The 16,574-nt window shown below is 58.7% G+C and overlaps 2 protein-coding genes across 4 annotated transcripts; both read right to left on the reverse strand.

Moving 5' to 3' along the window:
* Positions 1-1,714: 1,714 nt before the first annotated feature.
* LOC137149465 (sulfotransferase 2B1-like) lies at positions 1,715-5,190 on the reverse strand. 3 transcript variants are annotated; one of them, XM_067542982.1, is made up of 7 exons: positions 5,104-5,190; positions 4,212-4,354; positions 3,751-3,959; positions 3,303-3,429; positions 2,899-2,993; positions 2,066-2,246; positions 1,715-1,872 (listed from the first exon to the last, which is right to left on the reverse strand). In XM_067542982.1, the coding sequence occupies exons 2-7, from the start codon at positions 4,345-4,347 to the stop codon at positions 1,763-1,765; spliced, it is 858 nt and encodes a 285-aa protein (XP_067399083.1). In that variant the 5' UTR covers positions 4,348-4,354; positions 5,104-5,190; the 3' UTR covers positions 1,715-1,762. The 3 variants fall into 3 exon arrangements, with proteins under 3 accessions (XP_067399083.1, XP_067399082.1, XP_067399084.1); XM_067542981.1 differs by lacking the exon at positions 5,104-5,190 and adding an exon at positions 4,523-4,882; XM_067542983.1 differs by lacking the exon at positions 5,104-5,190 and adding an exon at positions 4,781-4,787.
* A 956-nt stretch (positions 5,191-6,146) lies between these two features.
* On the reverse strand, positions 6,147-16,066 carry LOC137149466 (sulfotransferase 2B1-like). The gene is made up of 7 exons (XM_067542984.1): positions 16,003-16,066; positions 8,754-8,896; positions 8,292-8,500; positions 7,867-7,993; positions 7,448-7,542; positions 6,584-6,764; positions 6,147-6,389 (listed from the first exon to the last, which is right to left on the reverse strand). The coding sequence occupies exons 2-7, from the start codon at positions 8,887-8,889 to the stop codon at positions 6,280-6,282; spliced, it is 858 nt and encodes a 285-aa protein (XP_067399085.1). The 5' UTR covers positions 8,890-8,896; positions 16,003-16,066; the 3' UTR covers positions 6,147-6,279.
* Positions 16,067-16,574: the final 508 nt, after the last annotated feature.

Here is a 16,574-nt window from a genome sequence, read left to right on the forward strand (position 1 = left end):
GTTGGGTGTAGACAAAAAGAGTGATTGAACAATTGGTCTGAGTGAGGGATATCGAAACAGACATGAAGAAAACACCAGCCTCACCTAAAATGCTTGAGGGAAGAAGAAAGAAGCAAAGATGATCAAACGGCTGAAGAGAAACCCACCCTGATAACTTTGGAGCCAGCACATTTCAAAGGACAAAATCTGATCAGGCTTGCAACAATGTGGGTGATTGAGGATCACACCAAGAATGCAGTTGCAGCATGACAATGCAAGACCCATAGACTGACATGGGGTCCTTTCCCTATAAAATGGGACAAGAAGATGAAGGCTGGAGGTTCGGGTCTACAACATCACATCAGCCAGGAGTACCGATGCGCATCGGCAGAACCTTGCTCCTCATCCTCATGCTCTAGTCACCTGGCCAGTGACTATCATGAGCACCAAGAAGCTGGTAATTATGACATCTGGAAGATCCCTATGTATGTTTGTCTGTCTCTATCTGTGTGTGCCTGTCAGTGTGTGTGAATGTGAATGAAAGCATCAATTGAAACATGTCTCTGTAATTTGTAGTATTGATATAATGTTAATACTGTTTTCCTAGTGCTTACATTATTATTAATGCTATTTCACTAAGTAGAGCACAATATTAATGTTATTACAGTGCTGATACTTTTCTTTTCTTTGATACTATCTACAGAAGTTTCTGTGTTCACAATAAATGTGGCTTGTTGCCTTATCCCCTAATAAGATCCTGTAATATTTGTTATTTGGGTAACAACCACACCCTCGACACCTGGGATTTCTGTCGCTTTCTCCCCACTCCCAGATCCCCACTTTCTGGCCCCCAGGTGCCTGGTAGATCCAGCCTCCCGTGGCAGGCGGGGTCCTGATCCAACTGAGGAGAGGGAAGGGCTGTGTGGGGTGGAATCAGGACGTCTCTTTCCTCGGAAGCCCCGTGTGAATTTCCAGGAAACGGTGCCTTGACTTCGAGCCTCCCCATCCCAGCCCTGTCCCCTCCCCCAGCTCCCAGCCCCTTTCCCCTCTCCCCCTGCTCCGAGCCCCCCTACCATGGCCCAGCCCCCTCCTCCCTACACAGCTTCCATCCCTTCTCTGGCTTCCTCTGTTAAAAAACAAAGGCAGATGCAGCACAGAACAGCCGGTGCAACAGTTTGTTCTCAGGGCCGTGGCAGGTCAAATCAGCAGTAATCCCATTGGAGTCAATGGGACCGAGCCCCCCTCACTTATCCCACGTGTCTTCCTTCAGCCTGGCCATTCCCACATCTCTTCTGCTGCTCATGGCTAGGCCCATCCATCCCCCACCTCCCCAGGGCCAAGAGCCCCCCATTCGCAGAATGTGCTGAGAGCTCAGAGCCTTAAAACATCTTCAGAGCCTGAACCAACATCGGGCGAGGGCAGAGAGCTGCGAGATGGCAGGTCTGTCTGTCCGAGCATGCCCGGTGCGGGCAGGTCTGTCTGTCTGCTTGGGAATGCCACTCAGCAGTCTTCCTCTATCTCACCGGCTCGTCTGTCCATCCTTCCGTCCGTGTGTGTGTGAGTGTGTGTGTTTGTGAATCCCTGCTGCCCCCTCCTGGAGGGGATCACACCTGCCCGATGGGTGCCTGTGGGCAGCACGCCCCAGCCCAGCTCTGCCTGTCTACAGTTGATGCTCTACTGACGTTGCCCCAGGGGGCATCTCGTCAGACACAATAAATACAGCGGCTCATGGTGGCACAGGACTGGTGTATTTGGGAACAGCTGACGGGGGGGTGCGGGACCATCAGTCCCAGGGGAAGGTCACGCCCAGACGCTGCATCCGTTCCTGGTAAACGGTGTCGAACCGTTGGCTCTGCACCTCCGAGAGATGGTTCCGCCAGTCGCCGCAGATCCCTGCAAACCACAGGGGCACATGGACTAGGAGGCCCCTGACTCCCGACCCACAGCCCCCGCTCTCCCGACTCTGCCCCCACAGCTCTGCCCGTGACCCTCAATCCCGACCCGCAGCCCCTGGTAGCCAGGCCCTGCCCCCGCAGCTCTGCCAGTGCCCTGAATCCCAGCCTGCAGATCCCTGCCCTGAACTCACCTTTCCTCATGAGCTCCCCCTTCTGGTGGTTCATGATCTCGTCCGGGAGCTGCGAGAAGTTGCACATCCTGTTCCCCTTCATGCTCTGGAAGGAGGCGTTCTCCACCACCGCCGCCACTTGCTCCTCGCTCAGCTCCTTCCCCAGGAAGCAGCAGATTCTCCGCACACTGCCCGGCAGGTCCTGGGGGAGACACCCGCTGCCATGATGGGGGGATCTAGGCTCACATTATTACCGTCCATGAGTGCCTCAGTTTCCCCACCTGCTGGGTACTGCTTTCCATGGCTCGTGGACAGACAGACTCCTCTGAGGGCAGAGGACCTTGGCCACGAGCCACGTCGGCTCTCGAGGGTCAGCCCCTGTCCCAGGCCCTGGCTGGACGGGGCAGAGGAATGCAAATGCCAGGAGGAGCTGACACCTGGGACATAGACACCGTGGCCGGGGGAGCCAAAGCCGGCTCCACCTGAGAACACAGCCTGGCTAAGTTAGGTGTGGGCATGTCCCCAGGGTCTGAGTGTTGGTTTGGCCCCATGGGTGGGGTTATGTGAGGGTGTGGCCTCAGGGTGGAGTTCTATGGGTGTAGCCCTAGGGGGCAGGGTTATATGTGGGCATGGCCCCAAGCATGGGGTTAAATGTCTGTGTGGCCTCCCAGGGAATGGGCTCATATGTGGGCATGGCTATGGAGGCGTGGCCATGTGCGGGCATGGCCATGTGTGGGCGTGGCCTCAGGGGCTGGATCAGGTGTGGCTGTGTGTGTGCATGGCCCCAGGGGGAGGAGTAATGTGTGGGCGTGGTCTCATGGTGGGGCGTGGTCCCAAGGGCGGGGTTTCCCTACCTGCTGCAGCTCCTCATAGGTGATGGAGAAGAAGTTCTCGTTGCCCTTCAGCCCCATCCAGCCGGTGACATGGTCGAACCAGGAGCCGTAAGGCACTGTGCAGGGAAGAGCGCCACGGTGACCCCAAAGCCGGCACCTCCAGGGCATCTCCACCCCTGTGCTGCCAGGGGAGCAGGGGGCTGGGAACCAGGATGCTTGGGCTCTATCCCGGCTCTGGGAGGAGAGTGGGGACTGGTGGTGAGAGGTGGGGGGTGTTTGCAGACTCCGGGTTGTGCTGTGGCTGGTTGGGGGTGGGAGGATCTGAGCTGTGCTGGGCCCTGGGCACAGGGCAGCTCAGAACTGGCTGGGGATGCACTAACTGGATGCCCCAATGATCTTCTCGGAACCCGCAGGGCACTGCTCACCGTTCCCACTTAGGAAGTCCTCGAGGAAGGTGTCCATGGAGCTGGGGGTCTTGAAGATGCGCATGATGTAGGAGAAGTGGTAGAGCGAGACCAGCACGTCCTTGGGGCTGCGCAGGGTGTAGATGATCTAGGGGAAGGGAGGGGAGCGGGGGTCAGACTGGGCAGGGCTGGGGGAGCCACTGTGGGGGCATCATGCTACGCCTCGGGGGAGGGGGATGCCAAGTGAACCCAGCAATTAGTCGCCCACCCCGGGGCCGTCCCTGCCCTGCCCGTTCTGGAGGGAGAAGGAATCTCTGTGTGCTGCTGGCGGCTCTTTGCCCACAGGGGGCCAGTCACACGCCCACATTGGTGTAGTTCAGCCACTAGCAGCTCCTGGATTCACCCCCTGACACACAGTCCTGCCGGTGCCCCTCAGTCCCGACACGCAGCCCCTGCTCCCCCGTCTCACCTTGGCCTTCGAGCGCTGCAGGGACTTGGGGAAGAGCTGGACGGGCAGGTGGGAGCAGAGCAGCCGGGGTGGTGGGTATTTCAGGGCAGCCTCCAGCCCCGGCTGGTTCTCCACCCATGGTGCCCGCTCCCAGTTCAGCACGCTGCGCACCCAGCCGGGGTCCCCCTCACAGCGGATCAGACTCAGGATCTCCAGCATCCAGTTAGTGCCTGGGGATGGAATGGTTAATGGGCCTGACACAAGCCCAGAACCCGCGAGGTCCCCCTCGTGCCAGGTGGGCGAGCTGGGCCTCAGGGAGCAGCCTGCTTTGTCTCTCTCTGGGCTGGGGTCGTGTGTGCCCGGGGCTGGAAACTAGGAAATCAAATCGTGTGACTTAGCAGCCTCCCAGCTAGTTGGACATTTCAATCTAACGTCCGTGTGTGTGTCGGGAACACGCGCTCATGACGCCCATTCTCCCCTACCTGACTTGGGGTAGGTGATGTTGAAAATGTCGTTGTCCTGAACCTGGAATTCATTCTCCATGTAGCTCAGCGCCTCAGAGGAGTAATTCACGGCTGGGAAGAGCACCCCCTTGTAGGTGAAGTACTCAGCTGTCATGGTAGCGCTGGGACAATGACAGACCACCCAGAGTTAGTGCTGGCCCTCGCACAATGCATGAGGTGCCGTGCTGCAGAGGCAGGGTGGGGGTCTGAAGGGGGCACCGTGGTGCAGGGAGGGGGTAGATGGCTCAGTGGGGGGCACCGTGCTGCAAGGAGTGGGGTGCGGCTGTTACCAGGCTGGCCCACTCCAGAGCCAGCTGCATCTCGGCACTGGTTGAGCTGATTCCTTGGTGTGTTCTCGGAGCGACTCTACAGCCCGTTCTGTTGGCTGCAGCTGGAAGAACAGCCCCGGGCCTGGGTTGGGAGCCCTCTGTGAGGTTCTGCAACAGGCCAGGTACTTTACCCTCCTCCCCAGAAACCCTTGGACCCAGGCAAGGCTGGTGTTCCTCAGTATTTAGACACCCGGCCGGGTGCTGTCTCTGCACAGTGACCTTTGGACCTCAGAGGACCCGGAGCCATTGACTCCTCAGGACCCTGCTGTCCCGGGCGGCTCATGGCTCCAGGCTGCTTGTAATTCTGAAATTACGGTTACATAGTCTACATTTCTGAAAAATGCCCCCAGCAAAGTGTACCCTTCCCCGCCCCCCCTCCCCCCATGTGGGGGCCCGGCCCTGGGCTGGCTCTGGGTTCGCCCCAGACTCAGGTAGGGACAATGGCTGCTGGGACAGCCGGGGTCACCCTGGGGGACGAAGTGGCCGAGGGCCGAGGACCCCAGGGGAATGTGAATTCCCAGGGACGGGGCTCAGCTACTCACCTCAGCTCCTGCAGGTCTTGCTGCTTCTGTCCTGGGCTCAGCTGCGTCCTGTCCCCTCCCCTTCCCTCCTCAGCGCTGGCATTAACCCTTCCCTGCTCACACCTACATGCGAGGCAAGGAGGAGGTGCCGGGCTCCGCTCCTCTGCCCCCACTGCTGCCCCCTAACATCCCTGCCCCCCCAGTGCCAGCTCTGTCCCCCTACCACGCCCTCGACACCTGGGATTTCTATCGCTTTCTCCCCCTCCCAGATCCCCACTTTCTGGCCCCCAGGTGCCTGGTAGATCCAGCCTCCCGTGGCAGCCGGGGTCCTGATCCAACTGAGGAGAGGGAGGGACTGTGCGGGGTGGAATCAGGACGTCTCTTTCCTAGGAAGCCCCGTGTGAATTTCCAGGAAACGGTGCCTTGACTTTGAGCCTCCCCATCCCAGCCCAGTCCCCCTCCCCCTGCTCCGAGCCCCCCAACCATGGCCCAGCCCCCTTCTCCCTACACAGCTTCCATCCCGTCTCTGGCTTCCTCTGTTAAAAAACAAAGGCAGATGCAGCACAGAACAGCCGGTGCAACAGTTTGTTCTCAGGGCCGTGGCAGGTCACTGCCCCAATGCAAATCAGCAGTAATCCCCTTGGAGTCAATGGGACCGAGCCCCCCTCACTTCTCCCACGTGTCTTCCTTCAGCCTGGCCATTCCCACATCTCTTCTGCTGCTCATGGCTAGGCCCATCCATCCCCCACCTCCCCAGGGCCAAGAGCCCCCCATTCGCAGAATGTGCTGAGAGCTCAGAGCCTTAAAACATCTTCAGAGCCTGAACCAACATCGGGCAAGGGCAGAGAGCCGCGAGATGGCAGGTCTGTCTGTCCGAGCATGCCGGGTGCGGGCAGGTCTGTCTGTCTGCTTGGGCATGCCACTCAGCAGTCTTCCTCTATCACACCGGCCCATCTGTCCGTCCTTCCGTCCATGTGTGTGTGTGTTTGTGCATCCCTGCTGCCCCCTCCTGGAGGGGATCACACCTGCCCGATGGGTGCCTGTGGGCAGCACGCCCCAGCCCAGCTCTGCCTGTCTACAGTTGATGCTCTACTGACGTTGCCCCAGGGGGCATCTCATCAGACACAATAAATACAGCGGCTCATGGTGGCACAGGACTGGTGTATTTGGGAACAGCTGACGGGGTATACGGGACCATCAGTCCCAGGGGAAGGTCACGCCCAGACGCTGCATCCGTTCCTGGTAAACGGTGTCGAATCGTTGGCTCTGCGCCTCCAAGAGATGGTTCCGCCAGTCGCCGCAGATCCCTGCAAACCACAGGGGCACATGGACTAGGAGGCCCCTGACTCCCGACTCACAGCCCCCGCTCTCCCGACTCTGCCCCCACAGCTCTGCCCGTGACCTTCAATCCCAACCCACAGCCCCTGGTAGCCAGGCCCTGCCCCCCGCAGCTCTGCCAGTGTCCTAAATCCCAACCTGCGGATCCCTGTCCTGAGCTCACCTTTCCTCATGAACTCCCCCTTCTGGTGGTCCATGTACTCGTCCGGGAGCTGCGAGAAGTTGGACATCTTGTTCCCCTTCATGCTCTGGAAGGAGGCGTTCTCCACCACCGCCGCCACTTGCTCCTCGCTCAGCTCTTTCCCCAGGAAGCGGCAGATTCTCCGCACGCTGCCCGGTAGGTCCTGGGGGAGACACCCGCTGCCATGATGGGGGGATCTAGGCTCACATTATTACAGTCCATGCGTGCCTCAGTTTCCCCACGCACTGGGTACTGCTCCCCATGGGGTGCAGACAGACAGACTCCTCTGAGGGCAGAGGACCTTGGCCATGAGCCACGCTGGCTGTCTAGGGTCAGCCTCTATCCCAGGTGCTGGCTGGACGGGGCAGAGGAATGCAAATGCCAACAGGAGCTGACACCTGGGACATGGACACCGTGGCCTGGGGAGCCAAGGCCGGCTCCACCTGAGAATACAGCCTGGCTGGGTTATGCGTGGGCATGTCCCCAGGGTCTGAGTGTGGGTGTGTCCTGAGGCGTGGGGCTATGTGTGGGTGTGGCCTCAGGGTGGAGTTGTATGTGGGAGAAGCCCTAGGGGGTGAGGTTATATGTTGGCATCTCCGCAAACATGGAGTTAAATGTGGGTGGGGCCCCCACCAGGGAATGGGCTCATATGTGGGCATGGCTATGGAGGCGTGGCCACGTGTGGACTTGGCCCCAGTGGCTGGATCATGTGTGGTTATGTGTGGGCATGGCCCCAGGGGGAGGAGTTATGTGTGGGCATGTCCCCAGGGGGAGGAGTTATTTGTATGTGTGGCCCCAGAGGTGGGATCGTGTGTGGGCGTGGTCCCAGGGGCGGGGTTTCCCTACCTGCTGCAGCTCCTCGTAGGTGATGGAGAAGAAGTTCTCCTTGCCCTTCAACCCCATCCAGCCGTTGACATGGTCGAACCAGGAGCCGTAAGGCACTGTGCAGGAGAGAGCGTCACGGTGACCCCAGAGCCGGTGCCTCCCAGGCCCCTTCCCCCAGTGCTGCCAGGGGAGCAGGGGGCTGGGAACCAGGACGCCTGGGCTCTATCCCTGCTCTGGGAGGACAGTGGGAGCTGGTGGTGAGAGGTGGGGGGTGTTTGCAGACTCGGGGTTGTGCTGTGGCTAGTTGGGGGTGGGACGATCTGAGCTGCGCTGAGCCCTGGGCACGGGGCAGCTCAGAACTGGCTGGGGATGCAGTAACTGGATGCCCCAATGATCTGCTCGGAACCCAGGTGTCCGGCTCCCTGTGGGGCACTGCTCACCGTTCCCGCTTAGGAAGTCCTCGAGGAAGGTGTCCATGGAGCTCGGGCACTTGAAGATGTGCATGACGTGGGAGAAGTGGTAGAGCGAGACCAGCACGTCCTTGGGGCAGCGCAGGGTGTAGATGATCTAGGGGAAGGGAGGAGGGGGGGGGTCAGACTGGGCAGGGCTGGGGGAGTCACTGTGGGGGCATCATGCCAAGTGAACCCAGCAATTAGTCGCCCACCCCGGGGCCGTCCCTGCCCTGCCCGTTCTGGAGGGAGAAGGAATCTCTGTGTCCTGCTGGCGGCTCTTTGCCTACAGGGGGCCAGTCGCACGCCCACATTGGTGTAGTTCAGCCGCTAGCAGCCCCTGGATTCACCCCCTGACACACAGCCCTGCCGGTGCCCCTCAGTCCCGGCCTGCAGCCCCTGCTCTCCCGTCTCACCTTGGCCTTGGAGCGCTGCAGGGACTTGGGGAAGAGCTGGACGGGCAGGTGGGAGCAGAGCAGCCGGGGCGGTGGGTATTTCAGGGCAGCCTCCAGCCCCGGCTGGTTCTCCACCCATGGTGCCCGCTCCCAATTCAGCACGCTGCGCACCCAGCCGGGGTCCCCCTCACAGCGGATCAAACTCAGGATCTCCAGCATCCAGTTAGTGCCTGTGGATGGAAAGGATAATGGGCCTGACAAGCCCAGAACCCGCGAGGTCCCCCTAGCGCCAGGTGGGCGAGCTGGGCCTCAGGGAGCAGCCTGCTTTGTCTCTCTCTGGGCTGGGGTCGTGTGTGCCCGGGGCTGGCATCTAGGAAATCAAGTCGTGTCACTTTGCAGCCTCCCATCTAGTTTGACATTTCAATCCAACGTCCGTGTGTGTGTCAGGAACACGCCCCCCCCCCGATGCCCATTCTCCCCTACCTGACTTGGGGTAGGTGATGTTGAAAATGTCGTTGTCCTGAACCTGGAATTCATTCTCCACGTAGCTCAGCGTCTCAGGGGAGTAATTCACGCCTGGGAAGAGCACCCCCTTGTAGGTGAAGTACTCAGCTGTCATGGTAGCGCTGGGACAATGACAGACCACCCAGAGTTAGTGCTGGCCCTCGCACAATGCATGAGGTGCCGTGCTGCAGAGGCAGGGCGGGGGCTCAGTAGGGGGCACCGTGATGTAGGGAGGGGGTAGAGGGCTCAGTGGGGGGCACCAAACTGCAAGAAGCGGGGTGCGGCTGTTACTAGGCTGGCCCACTCCAGAGCCAGCTGCATCTCGGCACTGGTTGAGCTGATTCCTTGGTGTGTTCTCGGAGCGACTCTACGGCCCGTTCTGTTTGCTGCAGCTGGGAGAACAGTCCCGGGCCTGGGGTGGGAGCCCTCTGTGAGGTTCTGCAACAAGCCCAGGTACTTTACCCTCCTCCCCAGTAACCTTTGGACCCAGGCATGGCTGGTGCCCCTCAGTATTTAGACTCTGCACAGTGACCTTTGGACCTCAGAGGAGCCGGTGCCATTGACCCCTCAGGACCCTGCTGTCCCGGGCGGCTCATGGCTCCAGGCCGCTTGTCCCTGGCAGGTCCCTGCACCCCTTTTCGGCTGTGTCAAGTGCCTGGAGTCTGGTTTGGGAGTAGAGGCGGGTGGGCATCTCTCCTCCCACGGAAGCTGTTCCAATTCCCTCAGCATTTTTGTTGCCCTTCTCTGAATCTATTCCAAATCCACCGTATCCTTGTTGAGATGGGGCAACCAGAACTGCAGGCAGTATTCAAGCTGGGGGCGCACCATGGATTTACACAGTGCCAGTATGATATTTCTACTCTTACATTTTCTATCCCTCTCACACCACACTTAGTAATTCAGCCTTTTCACATGTGAGCTCCGTCAGCATTCTTGGGTGAAACATCTGCTCCGGGTCACTGATTACTCTTTAATTTCTCTCTTTGTCCAATAACCCCCTCTACTGACACCTCAGTCTGGGCCAGTTCCCCACACCCCAGCACTGGAGACCTTGCAAAGAATTCATTTAGCTTCTCTGCACCAGCCTCGCCTTCCCGGTGTGCTTCTTTAGCACCTCGCTCGCCTAGCGCCCCTCGCCCTGCTTGCCAGGCTTCTTGCTCCTTTGGACTTCAACCAAATCTGCTTCTCCCTCCCCGTCCTCCTCGCCTGCCTCATTCAGCTGTGCCACTTCACCTGCCAGAGTTTAGCCTCCTTCCAATCATCTAATCACTCAGATTTGCTGTCCAGATCTGAAAGGATCCTTGTTGCCCCTCCCCGCCTCCCTCGCTCTGTTCTCCAGCCTGAGCCCTTCGTTCTTCGGGACCTCTGGCTGTCTTTTCGGATGTGGGGGGACACATCTAGGCTGAGTCGGCGTTCAGGGTTTTTAGCAAGTCCCTGGGCTGTTTGCCAGCGTTTCGCTCTTGGAGTCTGGATGCAGTTCTCCTTTGGAAAAGGAACCATGCCCGTGGCAGCGGGTGTGATTGTTGTGACGGGTGTGAGGTGTGGGTTTGTGCTAGGCTGTGTCCGTAACCCCGCTGCAGTCACGGGGCCGATTCCTCTCTCGCTCCCCCCGGTGTGAATCGGGAGTAACCCCACTGCAGTCACTGGGGCTGACCCTGTAGCTCCCTGGGGCAGGGCCCAAACAATTTTTTCAGGTCAAGTACAAACTTGTAACAGGGGTCTCCTCTCCCCCCCCCCCACCACACACACAATCCCTCCTCCCACACATACAATCTCATGAGCCATGAAAAGTTTGAATTCTGAGATTACAGTTACATATTTTTCAGAAATGTAGACTGCCTCCCCCGGTAAAGTGTACCCTCTCTCCTCCTCCCCCCCATGCTGGGCCTCTGCTTTGGGGTGGCTCTGGGTTTGCCCCAGGTTCAGGTAGGGACAATGGCTGCTGGGACAGCCGGAATCACCCTGGGGGATGAAGGGGCCATGGGTCGAGGACCCCCAGGGGATTGGGAATTCCCAGGGACTGGGCTCAGCTACTGACCTCAGCTTCTGCAGGTCTCGCTGCTTCTGTCCTGGGCTCAGCCGCCTCCTGTCCCCTTCGGTCCCCTCCCCTCCCTAGCACTGGCGTTAACCCTTCAGTGCTCACACCTTCATGAGATGGAGGTACAGGGCTCTGCTCCTCTGCCGCCTCTAATATCCCTGCCCTCCCCTGTGCCAGCTCTGTCCACCCACCACACCCTCGACACCTGGGATTTCTGTCGCTTTCTCCCCCCCTCCACCCCCAAATTCCCACTTTCTGGCCCCGAGGTGCCTGGTAGATCCAGCCTCCCGTGGCAGCTGGGGTCCCGATCCACAGCAGGGAGGGAGCAGCGAAAGTGGGGGAAGGGCGGTTTGGTAGTGGGAGGGAGGGACTGTGGGGTGTGGAATCAGGACGTCTTTCTTTCCAAGGAAGCCCCGTGTGAATTTCCAGGAACCGGTGCCTTGACTTGGAGCCTCCCCATCCCAGCCCAGTCCCCTCCCCCAGTTCCCAGCCTCTTTCCCCTCTTCCTCTTCTCCGAGCTCCCCAACCATGGCCCAGCCCCCTCCTGCCTACCCAGCTTCCATCCCTTCTCTGGCTTCCTCTGTTAAAAAACAAAGGCAGATGCAGCACAGAACAGCTGGTGCAACAGTTTGTTCTCAGGGCCGTGGCAGGTTACTGCCCCAAAGCAAATCAGGAGTAATCCCATTGGAGTCAATGGGACCGAGCCCCCCTCACTTATCCCACGCGTCTTCCTTCAGCCTAGACGTTCCCCCATCTCTTCTGCTGCTCATGGCTAGGCCCACCTCCCCACAGCTAAGAGCCCCCCATTCGCAGAATGTGCTGAGAGCTCAGAGCCTTAAAACATCTTCAGAGCCTGAACCAACATCGGGCAAGGGCAGAGAGCCGCGAGATTGCAGGTCTGTCTGTCGGGGCATGCCCGGTGCGGGCAGGTGTGTCTGCCTGGGCATGCCGCTCAGCAGTCTTCCTCTATTGCACAGGCCGGTCTGTCCGTCTGTCCATCCGTGTGTGTATGTGTCCATCCATCCTCCCGCCTCCACTGGATTGGATTAGACCTGCCATATGGGTGGATGCTGCCCCTCCCAACAAGGCAACAGCAGGGCGCCCTTCGTGTGTGAGGACGGCAGCTCCCCCACCCCACACTGGCGCCTCTGTGGTGTGGCCAGCTGCAGCACCGGCCATGCCCCCCCCCCACAAGCCAGGGGGTCTACACCAGGGTCGGCGCCTTCCCTGCCTGGATCCACTAGGCCATGAAGGTGTGTGGGGACAGGGGGCCGGGATGGTCCCTCCAATTATCATCCCCTCCAGTCTATTACCCCCAGGGGGGTGAGATCTATCCCCCCTCTGTCCCCCCACAGGGTTGGGATCATCTATTCCCTGAGGGGATGGGATTGCCCCCCCCCGGGTTGACCCATCCCCACCGGGGCAGCCCGAGGCCCGTGTCTCACTCGCTGTGGCCTCATTCTCTGGCCAGTGGGAGGGTTTCCCAGCATTGCCCCCGGCCCCCTGGCACCCCACCACGGAGCTGTGCCACGCCCCTGGCACCAGCCCTCCCCCCACGCCAGATGGACGCTGGCCCCTCGAGTCCAGCCAGGAGGGGCCAGGGTTCCTACATGACCCACTGGATTTCGCCCGCCCAGCAACCTCTGACCCCGACAGCGCCTTGTCTGGGGGACTGGCACGGCAGCGTGGGTCGGGGGGAGGGGACAGGAGGAATGGGCCCGATCCAGCCGTCACTCCCAATGGGTCCCACTCCTCACGCTCTGCCCTGTTGGCAGCTACACCCTGCAGAGGTTTTACAGCAGGGCCATTGTCCCCGTGCGCTGGACAATCCAGCGCCTCCCCCTCCCCCAGCACTGCTGACTGTCATTTCAGAGAGGGAGAAAGGGGGGCAGACAGGCGAAGTGACATGCTCAAAATCACCAGGAGGCTGGGAAGTTTCCTGGAGCAGAGGTAGGAATTCAACCCAGGAGCCCTGGCTTCCAGGTCCCCTCCCACTACCCACTAGACCCCACTCCCCTTCCAGAGCTGCGGATAGAAACCAGGAGTCCTGGCTCCCACTTGTGGGTTCTCTTGGCTGCTCCGTGCTGCCCCTCTCTCTGTAACTCCACATGTCCATTCTGTACAGCACAGAGCACATTGGACTCAGTCTGGGCTGGGATCTGGGGCAGAGTTAAGGGGTTTCAGGGGCACCTTCGTTTTGCATTGCCAGGGGATCTTGGCCTGGGGATTCACGAGGCCCTGGAGGTGATGCTAAGCCCAGCGCTTGGCATAAGAGACGTTTACCCAGAGGGGCTGGTTCCACCCAGCCGGGTGGGGGAGCTGAGGTGGGAGCTCTAATGTGGGAGCTCTCAACACATCCTGCAAATGGGGGGGTTCTCAGCCCTGGGGAGGTGGGGGCTGAATGTGCCCAGCCATGGGCAGCAGAGCAGCTGTGGGGGCTAGGAGGGTGGGGCAAGACACATGGAGTGAGTGAGAAAGGGATTGGCCCCACTTACTGCAATGGAATTACTCCTGATGTACACCAGGGCAGTAACCTGCCAAGGCCCTGGGAACACACTGTTGCACCAGCTGTTTTATGCTGCACCTGTATTTGTTTTTTAACAGAGGAAGTGGGAGAGTAGCCAGAAGCAGGTAGGGAGGAGGTGGCTAAGCCATGGTTGGGGGCTTAGAGTAGCGGGAGGGGGGTTTTGCTGGGATGGGGTGGCTCCAAGTCCTGGCGCTGCTTTTTGGGTTAAGGAAATTCACACAGGGAATTTCTACCAAACAGACATCCCGATTCCACCTCCAGGGAAGCCTCCAAGCCTCTCCCCCTGCTCATGCTGCCCCCACCCTGACTGCCCAGCCCCCACTTACTGCCCTCACTACCTGCTCCCTTGCTGGGGTCATGGAAGGCTGGATCGACCACACAGCTGGGGGCCAGAAAGTGGCAGTCGGGAGCTGGGGGAAGAAAGTGACAGAAATCCCAGGTAGTGAGGGCATGCTGGGGGGGGGAGGGCAGATCTGGCACTGGGGTGTTGGGGGCAGAAGAGGGGACAGAGGATTAAGAGATATGCACCACCCTCCCTTCATGCAGGCAGGGACAGGCACTGAAGGGTTAATGCCAATGCCAGGGAGGGAGGAGGCTGGGCTGGAGCCCTGGGCAGAGGCAAGTGAGTCCTGCTGGAGCTGGGGGGGAGTAGATGAGCTCCGCCCCTCCCAGCTCCCTGGCGGCCCCCTTCTCACAGTCCCTTTCTCCTCTGGGGCGATCCTAGCTCCGTCCCAGCAGCGAGAGTCACTGTCTGAGTCAAGGGCAAATCCAGAGCCACCTCAGAGAGCTCCAGGGGTCAGGCCCAGTGACTGCAATGGGGTTACTCCTGATTTACACCTGGGGGAATCAGCTCCAGGGACCCCACCAGAGATTAGCCCACACCCCCACAGCCACCCTCCCACTTCCCCAGGAAGAGTTCACGCCCCAAAGGGGAACCACACATTAGCAGGGACACTTGTGCGTCTGCCAGGCAATCAGCCTGCACAGCTGGCCTGGGCCTGCTGACTGGGGCTCAGAGGTCGGGCTCAGGGGCAGGTTAACTGCGCTGGTGACATCCAGGCTCAGCCTGCAGCCCCAGCCCAGGGGCCACCCTCTTTGCAGGGTCCTAGAGCCCGGTGAGCCCCAGCGTCTGCATCCCAATTTACCAGCCCCTTAGCCCGAGTCAGCTGCCACCAGGGGTGTCCAATTGCAGGGTAAACACAGCTGTAAAGAGCAATGCCAAGGAGCCGTCACGAGGGTGAAATGCCTGCAAACACCCTGGGAGAGGCTCAGTGTAAATGTGCCCCCCAGATTAAAACAGGCAGCAGGAGGCCCAAAAACACAGCCGCAGGCTGACCTGCAGAGGTGGGGAGGGAAAGTGGAGAGGGGGCAAAAAGGCATCTTCAAATCTGGAAATCAAACGGGAGCATGGAGGACAGGAAGGGGCAGGGCTTTGGCAGATGAAGTTGAAAAGTGGAATCAGGCCGGGCGAGATGGAATTTGAGAAGCAGCTTGCTCAAGCCACAAAAAAAACAAACAGTGAGGATTATTTCAAGTCCATCAGGAGCAGGAAGCCTGGAGAACAGGTTATGGGGGCTCAGACGAGGGAGGGGCTGAAGGAGCAAGCAGGGGAGACGAGGCCGTTGCGGAGAAGCTAAATGAATTCTTTGCCTCTGGCTTCACTGCAAAGGTTGTGGGGGAGAGCCGCACATCAGAGCTATTCCCGTTGGGTGAGAGACGTGAAGCACTGTCCCACATGGACACAGCAGTAGAGGAGGTTTTGGAACAAACTGATAAATTAAACAGTAATAAATCAGTCGGACCAGGTGGGTTTCACTCAAGAGTTCTGAAGGAACTCAGCTATGAAACTGAAATTACCGTGGTGTGTAACCTATCGCTGAAATCAGCTTCTGGGTCAGATGGCTGGAAGGTTGCTAATGTGATGCTGATTTTTAAAAAACACACTTCACAGGCGATCCTGGCAATTACAGGCCAGTGAGTCTAACTTCAGTACCAGGCCAATTGGTAGACATGTTAGTAAAGAACAGAATTCTCTGACACAGATGATGAACTCGATTTGTTGGGAAACAGTCAACACAGCTTTTGTAAAGGGAAGTCATGCCTCAGCGCTCTATTAAAATTCTTTGAGGGGGTCAAAAACCATGTGGACAAGGGTGATCCAGGGGATATAGTGTACTTGGACATTTAGAAATCCTTGGGCAAAGTCCCTCACTCAAATCTCTTAAGCAAAGTAAGGAGTCATAAGATCAGAGGGAAAGTCCGCTCATGGATCAGTAACTGGTTAAAAGACAAGACACAAAAGGTAGGAATAAAAGGTCAGTTTTCAGACTAGAGAGAGGAAAACAGTGGGGTCCCCCAGAGATGTGTACCAGCACCAGTGCTGTTCAACGTATTGTGGTATACAGCCAGCTTCCCTCTAGTGGATCTCGTGCTTTGCTCCCGTTGGGGGCCAGGAAGGTGCCCGTCATCCCATCTTCCCTAGGGGAGCAGGGGAGGAACCCAGGCCCACCCACTCCTCCAGGTCCCAGCCCGGGGCCCTATGAACAGCAGCTGTAGACTGCTGGCTCTGTATTTTGAAGCTGCAGCCTCTTCCCCTGGGCTACTTTCCCCCCTCAATCCTTCTGAGGCCCTAAGTCCTTGCTGCCCCTTGCTGGGCTCAGTACCTCCTTCTGGAGTTCCTCCGCTCTCCCACACTTCAGTCTGCTACTTCGCTCAGCGCCACTCCGCACAACACCTCTGCTTCCTCCAGCTTGTGTCCTGTGTGTTTGGGGGCGGAGCCCTTTTATGGAGCACCTGGCTGATCCCTAATTGGCCTCAGCTGGCTCCTAATTGCCCCCTCATGACTCCAGTTAGGCTATAAAGCCCTGATCATCCTGGGGCTGATGCCCGCCTACCTTCCTAGTTTGCAAATAGGAGTACTCTCCTGCCGCCCTCGATAGATCACAACATTCATACATGATCTGGAAAAGAGGATGACCAGTGAGATGGCAAAGTTTGCAGCTGATACAAAATAACTCAAGTCCAAAGCAGACTGCAAGAGTTACAAAGGGATCTCACAGCGCTGAGGGAGTGGGCAACGAAATGGCAGATGAAATTCAATGCTGATAAAAGCAAAGTAACACACATTGGAAAACATAATCCCAGCTATACACATCTTCTGAGAGGGCTAAATTAGCTGTTATCACTCAAGAAAGAATCCCTGTGGATGGTTCTCTGAAAACTTCAGCTCAGTGCT

The sequence above is a fragment of the Emydura macquarii genome, unplaced genomic scaffold (genome assembly GCF_026122565.2).
Source record: "Emydura macquarii macquarii isolate MOO-44397 ecotype Brisbane River unplaced genomic scaffold, CSIRO-AGI_Emac_v2 contig_746, whole genome shotgun sequence".
Classification (NCBI taxonomy): Eukaryota; Metazoa; Chordata; order Testudines; family Chelidae; genus Emydura; species Emydura macquarii.